The 16250-nt window shown below is 42.9% G+C and overlaps 1 protein-coding gene across 1 annotated transcript in view; it reads right to left on the reverse strand.

Annotated features, from left to right (window-relative positions):
- The window catches only part of PLCH2 (phospholipase C eta 2), a gene marked incomplete at its 3' end in the record, with an annotated part of 65945 nt that overhangs the window by 24166 nt on the left and 25529 nt on the right, over window positions 1-16250 (reverse strand). The window contains exons 3-6 of the mRNA XM_079326173.1: window positions 4128-4274; window positions 2939-3182; window positions 2319-2448; window positions 1139-1309 (exon numbers count right to left, since the gene is read on the reverse strand). Coding sequence (XP_079182299.1) covers window positions 1139-1309; window positions 2319-2448; window positions 2939-3182; window positions 4128-4274 — 692 coding nt within the window. The remainder of the gene's footprint in view (window positions 1-1138; window positions 1310-2318; window positions 2449-2938; window positions 3183-4127; window positions 4275-16250) is intronic.

The raw sequence follows: 16250 nt of genomic DNA on the forward strand, positions 1-16250 counted from the left end.
TGGTATTATTTAACACTCCTGTCCTGAGTGGTCCAGCAAATCCTTTCTATTAGGTGCTGTGCATGGCATGAAAACACAGTCCTTGTCATCAGAGTGCAATAAAGTGACCATCAATTTGGCAACACAGAATCTTTGCCTGGGGGAAAATGAAACCACCAGCACATCTGCTACAAGATCAATGCCTTTTCTGGAGCTAATTTAAAACCTAATACATAAAAGTAAAAGAAGAAGACAAAAACCTCTGACTCTGGATTTGAACATCACTGATACTGGGTTCCAGAGATAAAGCTCTGGAACATCAGGTTCTGCTGGAATGGAGTAAAGATGTTTTCCCTGTCCATGTTGTATGAGGAACCATGGCAAGGGAAATCCCCCAGGCAGGATTTGCCCATATCAATAATTAGCTGAGTTGATTTGAGTCCTGTGGTGAGTGTTCATTTTCCCCTCACCATCTGGAGGATCAATTGACCAATGAAATGGAAACACACCCCTTATCTAAGGTAACTGCCAGAGAGGTGGGTATTTTATTCATTCCTTTCATGGACAATGACTGAAACTCTGGACATTTATGACTGAAGCTTCAGAGGAGGCCATGAGATGAAAAGTGCAAAGATAAATGAAAGCATTTCTTCCTGCAGCACTGGAGTTAAATCACTCAGAGAAAATTTCTTTGGTACTACAATGTGTTTTAAAAACTCTCCTATACATTAATCATCCTCTCAACTGCTCTTAGAAAGATAATCTTCCATTTTGCACACTGAGATAGTGTGACAAAGTAATTCAGAGTTTCATCATGGGCTGTGCACTAGGCCACAAGCAGAGCCAGGAACACCAGCTTTGCCCCAAGGTAGTGGGAACAGACAGATGCTGATGGGATTGCTCAAGGGGAACACATGAAAAAAGAAAGCAATTCTAGAGATTATATTTGAAGGCACAACAAAAAAAAGCCTACAGGGGGAAAAATAGATAGTGAGAGCCAAAAGATTCAAGAAATAGCCCTGCCAGCCTACAGATGAAAATCAGGAGACTTCTGTCCATTTTTAACATGCACAGCAGCACAATCCTCACTCCTTTTAAAAGGGAATTCATTCCCAATGGCAGGCAGGAAGCTGGAATTCAGCTCCTGGCTTGGGCCTACCTTCTGTTCAGTCTCCAGGAAGCGTTTCAGGTCATCTGAGTCCAGGTAATCCTTGTGGTTGCTGTAGGTGAGCATCAGCAGGTACAGGTCGCGCCGCGTCGACATCATCTTGTAGAAGGCACAGAACTCCTCAAAGTCCAGAGTGCCCTGGTTGTCATCTGTGTCAGCCTCCTGCAGCACACAGCAGCCAGACAGTCAGGAATACAACTGCCTGCTCCAATGTTAAATAAACAAACCCCTGCATGAGAGTGAAGTGCTGGAATTAAATGCAGGTTGGAGCTGCCTGATGTGGCTGCTGGAACTGACTGATCCATCAGCCTTGTCCAAGAATCCTCTGCACAGCTTTAAACCTCTCCCATCAGTGTAGAAACCAAAAAAAATATTTTAAAGGTTTTAATTATTCTGCAAAGAACCCCACTGAAGGATTTCTTCTCTCTGTGGCAATCAATAAAGACAAGGTACCCTCCAACAACATGTGTGTGTCTGGCAGAATTACCCACTCACATCTTCAGAAGATCATTGGAGCCCAAATCATCTTGAAATCAATTTTATATCCAGGATTTGAGAGGATATCTGTTAAATCCATGGCCATAAACTAATAAGATCTGGAAGAATACTAATTTTGCAAGTAAAGAAAAAATCATCAGGGATTTCACATAAAGGCTTGCTGGTCCCTGCAGGGACTTTGTGATAACAAAAGCTACACATCTCCATTGTTGCTCACTAAACTGGGCCAAGGTCAGCAGAATGTAATGTCAAACAAACAGCTCTTAGCAGAGCAAAAATCAGAAGTTTGCATGCTGGATATTTTATTAGTACCAGCTATAATAGGATATTGGATACTTTATTAGGTAATATTTGTTAGAGATTTGTTAGAGAGAACATAATCAGAGGAGGAAACATGACTGAGTTTCTGATCAAAAAGGTGTAGCAAAAGAGCAACCTTGGTACTGTGTGTTTTCATGTTATGTAACACCAGAAGGTACCTGGTGTGTTGCCTTTTTCTGTGCATAACAATTTATCTGTGACGTGTTTCTGGAGCTCTTTCCAATTTACCAAATGGGCTGTGTAGTATCTCTCAGCAGAGTGGAAACAAACCAGCTGCTGAAGTATTTGCAATCTCTCCTACTGGGTTTCCTGTTCAATCCTTTCTTTTTCAGGAAAAGAAAAAATTTCTTACCTTAAACATTTGCTTGACTTTCTGTCGGGGTAGGTTCACATTCAGTTTGTGCATGAGCTGGAGCACTTCACTAATACTGAGACTGCCATCCCCATTTTTATCTGCCTCATCAAATGTCTGCTTCAACCACATTGAACAGGAGTTAAGGAACAGCAGGGAATATTGAAGGATATTACTGAACATCATGGATATATTATTTTTTCACATTAGGAAACACTGCAAATGAGACTGGGAATGAAAGGTCAAGCTAATATCTAACTCTCCTCATGTTAGTTCAGTAAGAGAACTTGCTGTGCTCAACATGCCACATATGTTCTGTGCCCATTTAACAGCACAGAAGAAAAACTTCTGAGTGAATCTCAGAGTTACATCACCAAATTAAATGGATGGTTTTACACTGGGAGTGAGACTGAAGAATATGCAGTGTGTTCTGCAGTCCACTGCAGTCACTCATCTCCAAATCTTGCCCAGAACAATCCTGTCTCTGGAAACAGGGAATACAATGGGAACTGCTTTGAGCCTGGTGCTTACTTGCAGCAAAGCAAATACTGTAAGGAATCCTGAGCTTATCCAAAACTCTCCACAGCTGGGGAAGCCCCCAGGCAGCACAGGAAGGATATTGGTCTCTGGTCCTTTGGCGTTTGGAGAGGCTGTCCTCATCACTGATCCCTGCCATCAGGTACTTCAGCCCTGTGATCCAGGTCCGTGCTTCCTCAGCACTGGAGGACACCAGGTCCAGGGATTCCATGTGGTCCCCATAGTAGATGCTGAAGCAGCAGTTGGGGTCAAAGCTGCCATCAGCATAGCGCTGGAAGATCTCTGACTGCTTCCCCTCACACACCTCCTGGATGGAGTCAATGGAAACTGCAGGGACAGAAGGGCAGCTCGTTAATGGCTCTGAGCACACCTGGGCATTCCCCTCACACACCTCCTGGATGGAGTCAATGGAAACTGCAGGGACAGAAAGGCAGCTCATTGATGGCTCTGAGCACACCTGGGCATTCCTATCACACACCTCCTGGATGGAGTCAATGGAAACTGCAGGGACAGAAAGGCAGCTCATTGATGGCTCTGAGCACACCTGGGCATTCCTATCACGCACCTCCTGGATGGAGACAATGGAAACTGCAGGGACAGAAGGGCAGCTCATTAATGGCTCTGAGCACACCTGGGCATTCCCATCACACACCTCCTGGATGGAGTCAATGGAAACTGCAGGGACAGAAGGGCAGCTCGTTGATGGCTCTGAGCACACCCTGGGCATTCTCATCACACACCTCCTGGATGGAGTCAATGGAAACTGCAGGGACAGAAGGGCAGCTCATTGATGGCTCTGAGCACACCTGGGCATTCCCCTCACACACCTCCTGGATGGAGTCAATGGAAACTGCAGGGACAGAAGGGCAGCTCGTTGATGGCTCTGAGCACACCCTGGGCATTCTCATCACACACCTCCTGGATGGAGTCAATGGAAACTGCAGGCACAGAAGGGCAGCTCATTGATGGCTCTGAGCACACCCTGGGCTGGGCAGGTGTGTTCATCCCACAGAGAAATCCCAGGGAGGGAGAGCCCAAATGTCACACTGCAGGGCTCACACAGGGGTTGCCTCCAGCTCATTTACAGCACACCACACCCCTGCAACCTGCACAGCAACTTCAGCTTCATAAATTACCCATCATAAAGTCATTCACTGCCCTTTAAAGTCAAGCACAACACCTCCCATTGAGGCAGACCCTTCATTCCTGTTGGTTTACAAGAGGACAAGGTCCCAGGAGGGCTCAGGGGGAGGTTCTGTGGCTGACACTCACTTTTGGCTTTCTCATTCTTGCGAGAGGGTCTCCAGCGGATGCACGACCTGTGGTCATCCAGGTAGTAGAATCTGACCAGCCCCTTGGAGCCACCACGGAGTTTGATCATCTGGGTGCCTGCCTGCATGGAGCTCATGCATCTTTCCACTGAGGAGAATGAAGTGAGAGCAGTGAGTCAGGCCTTGCTCCCTTTGCAATTGCCTTTATAGTAAGAAAACACATCAAGCAGCTGCCAAATGAACAGTTGGAGTCAAAGGACAAGGTCAGGTATAAAGATCCAAAAGAAAAGATTCTTGGTGATTGTGGACTTACCTGTAAATGTGAAAGTTTTCATTCCCTTATTGATGTATATAAAATGTTCATATGTTGGAATCAGTACAAGGTATGTACCTTTCTCAAGACCATCTCAAATCTGAGCTCCTACATCATGTATGTGCTGGACACAGGATGAAATTTCACCTGGAAACTGCAAATCCTTGGCCAGCAAGGTCCCATTGCTTCTATGGATTAAGCCTGATCCTACAGACTTGCTTAGCAAGAATCTCACAGATTTTTCATCTTCCAGATCCCCCAAACCCACATTTTCCTAGCAGGAGGCCTCTCACCTGTGTCATTCTTTGCCTCTCACCTGTGTCATTCTTTGCCTCTGGTCCTCAGGACCTGTTCCATTCCTGTGAGTTTGGCAGCATCCCAGACAGTGCAGGCATGGCCCTAAAAGCCCCAAGTGTTGGGAGAAGCTCTGCTCTGCAGGGATCCTGTCCTTCCTGAGGAGCTGCTGCCAAGCCAGGCTCTGGCCCTGGAAGCCCCTGGGAGCAGGGTTAGAGCCTTGTTCTGAATTCCAGCTGCTGCAAGGACCCAGCTCAACAACTTCAATCCAACTGTGAGCAGCTGGCTCTGTCCCAGGAATAACTGCAGACTCACATTTTCTGCCAAGTCTCCCATTTATTTCCCCTGATGACAGAGCAGAGCCTGTGACCTGATTTTCCTCTGACTTTCTGCCTGATCTGTTTAAGTAAAATTAAAACTATTACTGTGTTCAACACATTTTTTTTTTTTTCAGAGCTAAAGATGAGAAGTGGAAATTACTACTGAGGTTTTTGATTGAAGAATGAAAATTAATACATGCAATGCACATTGTAGTTCATAAATAAATGCAAGGAGATTCTGAGGTCAGGTGTCTTTTATCAGTCAACTGTGTTCAAATGAGAACACTCATTCCATATATTCCAAAATTCATCAACACCAAGACATCCCTTTGGGGTGATTCAAGTCCACCTCTCACACAAAAGCAAAAGCAAGGTAAGTAAAAAGAAATGGGAAAAAAGCTTTGATGTTTCTGTGCCTTAGAGCTCATGTTCAGAAAAAGTCAATTAATTTACTCTGGAAAAGGTTCAGCAAAATAGATTCATTTGAAAGCAGACCTGTATAGTAAAAGGAAATTTCAATTTAAAGGCACAATTCTGTAAAGTTCATTGTCCATGTTCATAAAATATTCATGAAGAGAAGGTGTGGAATTGAGAACAAGATAATCCCTCATGTAACATTTTACTTCTTAAAGCTGGGCCCTTGGCTTCAGTCACAGATGCCTCTAGAGAAAATCAATATTCAGCAGGTATCAGCCATAAAGTGCTGTGCCAGAAACATCACTGGAATCCACTGCAGCATCAGATCCAAACTCAGCCCAACCTCTCCCAGACACTCAATCTTCTCAATATCTGCTTTCATTCCAATTCGGAATTTTCATTTCACAAAGTTTATAGGGTTTTTGGAAAAAAAAATTCCATCAAAATAGGTAATAAAAGAACACTAATCACATACACTTCAAATCACACTAAATTTCCAACTTCCTCTTTGAGAATTATAGCAGTAAATAGTCTTATTGGAAGAAAAGAGAAGAGTAGAAATGGGGAAAGTATCAAAGATCACACCTGTTACAAAGCAGAACATAAGAAGAAGCACCAAAATAAAAGAACACACTCTCTGCAAAACACTTTTGCATGAAGTAGAAATATGCTCCCTGCTGTTTAATTTTAATAATATTTGGATTGGGTGATCTGTGACCAGCCCCAGTATTTCAGTGTTGCCATCTTTTTGGGGCTGGTGACACAGGCAAAGGAGAAAGAAAAAAATCTCTTCCTCCCTGTGTCAGAGCAGCAGCTTTTCTGGATGCTGGCAATGCAGTGGGAATAAAACCCCAAAAGGGACACAGAGGTGTTGGCTGGGGACACCAGGAGAGGCAGGAGATGGAGCAGGGACACCTCCACACCTGTCCCTGTGTGTGGCACTCACTCACATCCCTCCCCTGTGAGAATGAAAATTTAGAGCACTACAGAGACTGGAAGGGAAAAAAAATAAATCCTAGTGGTGCTTATATCAATCAGAAAATGATACAGGTTTTTTCTGAAGTCTTTCACAGCATGCAAGTGGAAAGGGCACACTGCTGAGAAGTAGAACTGCTTCTCCTTGCCATTGTTCACTTTCTTCTTTAAGGATTCTTTTCTACACTTCACATAAAAATCACCCAATCTTGCAATGAATCAGGTTTTTGAAGAAATGACTCTTAACTATCTTCAATTAAGGCTGAATTACAGCTTTTCTGTTTTGCACTTCATTAGCTCCTTTTTATTTTTCAGAATTCAGCTTATGTTCAGCTCTCTTCTGATCTAATGAGTTGCCTCAATTTGCATCTGGACAAAAAAAAAAAAATCGTGGAGAGAAGATGGATCTCTGTAGTGCAGCACAGAGCACTGTCAGAGCAGGGAATAGAAACATGGAACACCCAGTTCCACACCTGATGCAGCAAAAAGGCTCACAGTGATTTCTCATGCTGCTTAATAACATTTATATTTACTATACACAGTGTTTAAGTAACAATAAATAGCAAAACTACACAAACCATAAACCCTACAATTTGTCCTGAAACAAGGGGGGGAAAGGAGAGCAGTCTCATGCCTATTGTTAGAAAGATGTTCTGGTGTCTGCAAATTAATTATTTATGGTTCAGTAGCATTATTGTCTTTTAGGAGTCTCTGAGTTTGATATAAATGTGTGAAGGAGTGGGAGTATTTTAGCATGTGGGGATGAAAAGAAGTCAGGAGATTGAGTCATTGAGTATTTTTGTACATGGACCAGCTTTGTCAAAAGATCCACATCCCTGGGTTCAAGGCAGCCCCAGGTTGTCACACCTTTGCCCAGCCAGACCTAGGGACAGTGAGCAGGGAGCATCAAACCCCTCTGCTGAGTTCTGCCCCATGAACACATCTGGAGGATGAATCCCAGTTGTGAGCCTCACAACAACCACAGATTGTTGGAAAACAGGTTCCAGCAGCTTTTTTCTCTCAAGGGCCTCCAGAAGATGTTTGTGAGCCCAGAGAAACCCCCCAGTACACGTGCAGCAGAAGGGCAAGCTGTTCCCTTAAAATATCCCCAAACCAAAACAGCTTGTCCCACACACAAACAGAGGACTCCCACACTTGTCACACATTCAGCACTGCCAATCCATTGAAGACTTAATGACTGCCCCATTTTTTTTTAGTCTCACTGGAAATGGTTTCTCAGCTATAAGTGGCTCATCAATACATAAACCAAAGAGCTGACTGGCTCCAGCCATTCCTGCCAGGAATATCACTTTCTTTCTAGACAGGAGGCATCAAATCCTTTTTAAAATCAATATATCAATATAATGATATAAAATATTTAATATATCCAAGTACATAATGTATCCAGCAGAGTGTGTTGGGAATTCTTTCCAGCTGAACAGCCCAGAGGATATTTTGCCAATCCTGCCTATGAACTGTCTGTGGTGCTCCTGGCCCAGGTGCACCAGGCTCACTCACATCACTACACTGGATCCAGGAAAAAAACAGATCATATCCAAACTCATTAATCTTCATTTGTTTCATTCTGGACCCCTCCAGACTAATGAACAGGTTTTAAACCAACCATCTTATTCCTAGCACAGCCTTCTCCCCCTTTTTGGCTCTCAGTGGCTCAAGCTTCACTGTAGCCTGTGACTCTTTACTGTTCTGCTCGTTCACCAAAAAAATCTGAAAGTCTATTTGGAAAAGAACATTTCTCTGTAATTCTGTCAGCAGTAGTTGGGACAATGTATACAAGAGATGATGGAATCCATCTTTAAATCACACAACCCCGAATAAATGAGGTGTTAATGGGAGAAGAGATGCTCTTAACCCTGTGGAAATCAGGGGCTTGATTCCAGGTCAGCTCTCCATCCCTTCATCAGCCACCTGCATCCAGGGAAATGCAGAAGCAGAGCTGGATGATGTTTCTTGAGCTCTGCAGAAATTCCCAGTACTTGCTAAGCTATCTGTGTGTCCAACCTTCTTGCTAAAAAAATATTCTTTGATAAATGAGGCTGACAGACAAAAAGGACAAAAAATTGTCCCAAGGGAACAGGGGGTTCTGGTCAAGATTTCCTCACTGGACATGCAGAAGTGGCTCAAGATGATTGTTACTAAAGAGCTTTTACTAGAACATCTGTTTTCTCTGGCCATCTCTAATTAGGTTTGCTGGGTTTATTAGCTATTTAAATGAAAGGCTGCTGTGAGCACCCAAAGGGGATCCTTCTCACAGACACAGGGAAGCTTGAGAATTTTGTGTATCAGAATTCAGAAAACAACCTCTAAACAGTCCAGTGACCTGGTGTGGATGAAGACAGCAGAGAAACTTCCAAATGCTCATTTTTAAAACTCTAAAATACAAATAAAATGTAAGAGTTTAGAGGTGTGCAATACTGGCAGATGGCAAACCTGTCTTGCTGTGGGTAAGGAGAAGGAGACTGAATCTATGCAACAGAATATTTTAAAAGGACAGAACATGTCAAAATGTACAATTTTGCTCTAGCTTGTCCTGAAGAACACAAATCAATCTTGAAATTATAAGTGAGGGCTTGCTGAAGACAAAAAGAACTGCATACCAACCAAGCCACATAACACCAGACCAGGGCTGCCTTTCCTTCCTTTCTGCTCCCCACACTGCTGCTACACAAAGATTTGGCAAAGATGCTGCCACTAACTAAGATTTCAACATGAAAGATTTAAAGATGTCAGCATTTCATCCCGTGCAGGGATCCAGCATCTTACCAAAGTGGCCGATTTTCCATCTTGGAGAAGCCACGATGCTGCCACCAACCCAGAAAAAGTCTTCAGCCAGACGGGCCACTGAGAACTTATTTTGGAGCAAGGGAGATTTTGAGATATCCATATCTGAGCTGGACTGAAAACAAGCACTGATGGTCTTAGGAGGTATCAAAATTCTGTAGGAAACGTTTTCCATGTAGTAAAATAAAAATATTATCAGAAAAATAGAAAATAGCCATTGATTTCCAAAATCCAGTGGTATTTTTCAAGTATTTTTCAGGTTGTTTCAGAGCAGTTTCTCAGCTAATTTAGGCCTCCTTCACAGTCCTGATTTAGAACATTAAAATCCCAATAAAATCCTTTTTATTGTGATGTACCTATGACTACGTTGGAGGACTGGGTGGGCTTCAGTTCAAGAATTTTAAAGAAGACACATGATGGACCATGAGGCAATTTGGCATGTAGATGGAGCCATTTCTGGACAGCAAGGCCTCCTGATGATATTCTTTTCCTCCTGCTGATTCTCCTCTTCCTTTGGTATTTTCCCAACTGCTTGGCATCATCAAGACATTACAACAATTTTTAGTTGTTGGCTCCTCCACTGCTTCCTCCTCCTGACAGCAACTCCCACAAGGAGAAAACCCTTTCCTTTCTTTGGTTACAAACAGATTTGCAGGTCCCACTCTTTGCAGGCCTCCACCTGCTCTTCAAAACCAACCAACACCATCCCCTGCAGTAAATAATGCACAGTTAACAGCACAATCCATTGCTCTCTCTGCCCTCCTGAGCCACCCTTGCCTTTCACTGTGGATCTGCCCAGCTGCATAAGCTCTTCAGTCTATTTCCAGGGCTGGAAAAAAAAAAATAATAATAATCACATTTTCTTCTCATACAGCTCTTCAAAATATCTTCATGCCAGTCTTCTCTTCTCTGAAGGTTCTCCTCACTATTTTAATGGACATTTCTGATAAAAGAAAGAACATTTCTCCCTAGGCAGCAAAAACCAGACACGATGGAAACACAGCAACACATGTTTGCTTCAAATCCTAAATCCATCATACGCACTAATCCTAAAGCTGTGCTCCTGCCCTATCCTGTCAGGGGATTTAGGTGACATGCTACAGCTGAAAAAAAAAAAAAAAGGTTTCAATAAAGTGCATTCTTCTTCTCCTCCTTCTTCTGCTTCTCTTCTTCATCTTCTTGTCTTCCTCCTCTTCCTCCTTCTCTTTCTTCCCTGGTATCTTTCCATCTCACAACCTATTTAGGGATGTCTTTGCAAACTGACACAGCCACAGAAGATCTTGCTTAGGGTAGAACCAGGCAGCTCCTGTGCCCAGAACTGCTGCAACAGAACCAGGAGCACTGAGGGGGCTCCAAGACTGACAGATAAAAGCAGGTGAGGATTAATTTTTAAAAAGCACTAAGTCACTACCTCATTCTATTTGAAATGCACCCATTGAACTCCAAATACAGAAATCTGTCACTTAGGTTATCACAACTACTTAAGCTACATTAAGTTTTAAATATTATAGACAACCTCTCTTGCCATCTGTGATCTGTACAAGGAGCCTCATATGCTTCTACCCTGATGAGCTAAACACAAATTGCTCGTTTAAAAACACATTTATTAAGTGCTTCCTACTCTTCCTTTCACAGTTTGAAAAAAGCTTTGGAGTAGTTAATTCTGGAGATGATTCACTCTCAATTACAAGTTGTTTATTTCACCACCTATGCCCAGAGTTCTTATACTGGGGCTTGACTCAGAGTTTAACCACAAATTAATTCCAAACTAGAACCAAACTGGGTCTGCACCACGGGAGGCAGTGATGCTATGTACACTCTTGCCACTATTTATTCAAACATTTCAACCACAGCCTTCCACCCTCCTAAGGCATCTTTCAAGAGCAATTTAGTGAGATGACTGCAAACTGTCATCAGGGAAAGAGCAACTTCTCCTATAAAATGTTCAGAAGGAAAAATGCATCCTGCCCTGAAGGGAAGAACAAAGGGAACTTTGTCCTAAGGATCTTAATCCTTTCTTCATGTGATGCCTGGGCCAGGATGAGAGCTGGGATCTGTGATTTTTGTTGCCTTTTCTATCACCTGCCTCTCTGAATTCCTCAAATAAACCCATAATATCTTTGTGTAATGTCCATTCTTTAGAAATAACACCTTAAATGGCTGGAATGTCAGGGCTGTACCTCACAGGGAAGAAGAGAGAACTAAACTTGGAAGATCTCAATTACAAGGAGACACAGTTAAGACAAATTTCTGCATAAACCCAAAGTATTGCAGCTGTTTAGTTCCTTTTTCCCTCTCTTGCAGTATTAATCAGGTTTCCTTGCAGTTTTCCAGGCTGTACATGCAATAAAATCAGTGTCTGGCACAGAATGCTGAAGGTACTCCCTTCAAAATTCAAATATCAATTCTACCAGGACATCCTAGAGTCTGCATTCATTTATGTGATATCAACCTGGGCATGAGGGGAAGGGAGGAGAAGAGTGAGATGTAACTCCCATTACAGCATTGCTCAAGATATTGGTTTCATGGTTCAGAATTAGAATTCTGCACAAGAGGAGCTTCAAATGTGGGTTTAGTTTTATTTGAGAAGAGAGAAGTGCCAATGATTTATAGCACTGGAAAAGAACTATTACAATATTCAAGTTAAAGTTAGATTTTTAATCCTAAGAGCACACAGAAGTTAATTTAAATTATTTCAGTTGGCACTATCCATACACCCCTTCAGGCCTCCTAAGAAAATCATCATAGAAACAGAGAAATATAAAATCTTTCAGAAGGGTCTTTCATTTATTATGTTGGACACTGGATAATAAAAAAGGAACAGTGGATAATGAAGGGTTAAAGTGGACACAATCCCTCTCCCAACTCTTAAGCACACTGAGCTGAGGGCTTAGGACCTAAGCCACTGAAATGGGTTTCTATTCTTGCCTCACTTGACATCCTCAGAGAAATCTTGCTCACCTGACACAACAGAGAGATTAAAGACTTCTTTCCACAGCACTTCAGGAACTTATTATTGTCTGAGTGTAACAAAGGCTTTTCAAGCCACGAAATAGATTTTAAAACCAACAATGTCTGAGTCTCCAGGCTGGCCTGTGGCTCAGCTAAAAATGGAACTCAGAACACTTGAACAATGCTGGAATGTCAAAGACTTGCAGAGGAAGAAATTCACTTTCAGAGTGCCAGAGGAGCTAGACTCCATCCCACAGAAAGAACATCTTGAGGAAGACACAGGAGCACAACACACATATGGTTTGGAAGAGGGAGAAAAGGGAACAGGATGGAGATCCTCCTGAGACAAATGGGTTCATCATTAATGCAGTCCTTCAGGATGGAGGGATTCACTTGGCTGCTGAGGGATGGGAAGAGTGTGAACAGTTATGTAATACATAGGGAAACAGCTGCAGCCCTCAAAGTAGAAAAACCAAAACTAGAAATTTCAATATCCTGGCTGCCAAAGACATTGAATGTTACAGAGCTGGCAGTGCATTTGACCTGCAAATCCACCAGGATTAGACCTGTGATTTCCCAGCCATGCACTCCTCTACCTTTGCATGGACACTCCACAGACCCAGTTTAGCAGATTAACAAACTGACCCTGTCACAAGAGGCTGGCCCTAAAACACTGGGACACTCATGGGCAGCTACTAGTGATACACAGAGCTCTGATACAGGTATTCCCATTTCCCACTGCTCACCCAGGGAAATCTTAATCCTGATGGCTGTAGAATCATGAGAAAATGATTGCCAACCAACAACAGAGTCATAAAATACAAGGAGGAAACAGAAGAGATTGGTGCCTTCTGGCACACCTCTCTCTCTCATTTACTTTTCCCCTCCCCATTGCACTTTCAGCTCTAAACCCCTGTCAGAAAACCTGTAAAAACTGTAAAAACACCCTTTACAACCACATCTTAGCTACCCCAGCCCATGATCTTCATGGGAGTTAGCCTGTTACCACCTTCTGAAGGACTAAATGCAAAGATGCTTCTGAAATATCAAATGCAAATACATCTCACTAAATACAAGCCAGGAATACTCTCAGTTAAGGTTCAAAACCCCACATACATGGATACAAACACAAGCAGCAGGAGATGAGTGGACTTCATGAACCAAAGGTGAATGATATTAATTCACTACTTCTAAACATGTGATTTATGTTTCTTCCCTTTCCCCAGAAATGCTGCTCCCAGGAAGTCTAAAGCAGCAAGAACTGGGCAGCCAGACCATCCAGCTCAGCTGCAGTTTCTCTTCTCTCTGCTGGAGTCATTTGCCTTTGTGTTTCCAATGCACCCTCTGCTTTTTCACAGCTGTTTGCAACAGCTGCCCATGTTTTTAGTGTGGGCTCTTCCCAAGAAGAGAGATTTGGGCAGCAGATGCTGATGGAGAAGACATCCACTGTTACATTTTATATTTTTGTCTTTCAACTAAAAACATCTGTATTAGTTCTATTAAGAATTGACTGAACCAATCACTTTCAGATGGTTTTGGCTCAGAAAGGCCAGAGCACCTGCTGGGCCACAGCCTTACCCCAACTGTGCATAAGCTGCCTTTTCCCTAATTCTAGCCCAGCTCCACCCTGCTGCCCTCTGCCATGGGCACAGGCAGAGCCTGCCTGACCATCTGGACAGCACCTCTAAGCACAGTAATCCCCCCTCCAGATTAAGGCTGCACATCTTGCCCAGATCGAGTGGAATTCAGGTTATTCCCAGGCCTACAAGTATAAATTTGTTTACTGGCTCAGAGCATATTCAACAGGTTATTTAGCTTGTCTGAAATACACCTGTTTTCAGAATCCACCCATTGACAAGGCACTGATTCCACTGGGAGAGGCTCTAACCTCACATTTTCCTGGTGCTCCTTTCCATGCTGGAATTCACAGTGGGACAGCTGCAACCACAACCATGAACCTTCCCAGGGCTCCCCAAAACTGTTTAAAAAGTCCCATTATTAAAATGAGCCAGTTGTGAAATCCCTTAAATTATTTCATTCACTCAAAAGAGTGTATGTGGAACAGGGGCCCATTAGCAGCAAGAGCACTAATTTAATGACAATTACTCTGCCTCATGCCATGATGTTTAGTTCTCCTGGCCTCATCTGGAAAAAAAAAATGATGCAATTATTTTAATTGAGAGCAGGCTTTGTGATTTGAGCTGTTGAAGCCTTTATATTGCAAAGTTGTTTTAAACAAATTTTGTCAGCTGTAGAAAAAAGTCAGCATAAAATGAAGAATTTAAGACTATCCATGGTGCTCTAAGGTCACCTTGTCTACAACCACCAACTTGTATAAGAAAATGTTCCTACACACTTAATTGAAGTAAGATCATAAACCCTTTACATTTAAAGGTCTTTCAGTGCTTGACCATCTGTTCAGGGCCATGGGCCATAAACACAGAGAGGGAGATTAGGGCAGGTTGGGAGGAAAGCAATCCATCAGTATGATTATTCCTTCTAGGAAAACCCCTCTAAGAATTCAAGAATCCAAAGCAAAATGGGCACAGGAATGCAAGACAGGTTGAAAGACATTCAGAAAAGACACCTGATACTGAGATGAATCACCACAAAGTGATTTTAACTCACAAATTTGACTTCTGCATTTGGGATGAATTTTAATGTATTCTATCTGTATAAATTCAGAACTCTTCTAGACCTTCCTTTTGTGCCATGTACATTTTGAAATATGTGACAGACTCCCTATTCCTTCAAATATAGACCAGTTCCATGAAAGATGAGGAAAAAAAGGAGCTGCAATGGCTCTAGGAATAACTCAGTCTGTCTTCATTCAGTGCTTTTCTCAGCTTCTGTGACATCCAAGAGACAGCCTTCTGAGACTGTTCTTTAAATTTTCCTTCTGACTCAACAGAACCCAGCATCTGTAAATCTCAGAAACCAATGGCAGGTCTTTGTGGGAGATTGGAAGATGACCATAATTGTGTTTTCCTTTGGGCAGGAACCACCTGCTGTAATCCCTGAGGGGAAGGCCAGCAGCAGAAAGCAGCTCAGAGAGTGCAGGGTGCTGAGCTGGAGCCCACAGCAAGGTCAAATTGGGCTGATTGCCCAATTTCATTTGGTGCTGGATTCAGCAGGGCTCAGGTAAATGTACAGGAAGTAAAGTAATTGCTCCTGGACTCTTACAGGAAATGTATTTCTATCTTTTGCTACGGCCTCCAATATCCACCTCAGTTTGAAACAAAGCATCCTGACAGATTCATTTCTCCCCAGGGCTTAGAGCCAGAAGATAAGCAGGCATTTGAAGGCTGATGAAAGTGTCAGCTCGCTGGCTGAACTGGAAAAATGGGCTCTCAGGAAAATATCACACAGAGATCCACGTTTAACACTGGTTCTGGACTTTGTTCATACTGGCAGGTCCACATTCACTCCATGTCAGATCAAATCATGCCAGAAAATGTAGTTGCTGTCTGCCACATAATGTCTTTAGACCTGCAGAGGCCAGTATTGATCATCCTGCAGAGGCCAATATAGATTATCCCTCTATAATTCCCTGAAGTGGGAAAGCTTTCCCATTTGGCTGGGCTGGATTCACATTCCCCACAAATGATTGTCAGGGGCAGCAGGGATATGAATCACAGCAATCTGCACGTATGGTACCAGTTAATTTGAAGTTGTCCACTTAGCATTAATGTGACATTTTCTTTGCAATTTTTCCTTACTTCTTTTTTTTTTTTTTTTTTTTTTAATCAAGTTGAAGATGAGGCATCTGGAAACCATCTCTAGTTGAGGGTTAGACCAGCACAAACAACATCTTCAGTACAAGGCAAAATCAGGAGCAATGATGCTGGAGAACCAGAGAGCACCTGAGTGTTGATCTTCCCAGTGAGAGACATTGTGCAAATGCTGCTCCTGGGAGTCTGGAGCACTTTGGAGGCTGAAATTCTGCAGCCACATCTCATGAGCTCTTCCACTGGAAGATGTTTTCTGACTGCCACATTTTTTAAGGATTTTCCCAGACAAGTTCCTTCTCTCAGGACATGGCCCATTCTTC

This window comes from Erithacus rubecula, assembly GCF_903797595.1.
Source record: "Erithacus rubecula genome assembly, chromosome: 24".
Taxonomy (NCBI): domain Eukaryota; kingdom Metazoa; phylum Chordata; class Aves; order Passeriformes; family Muscicapidae; genus Erithacus; species Erithacus rubecula.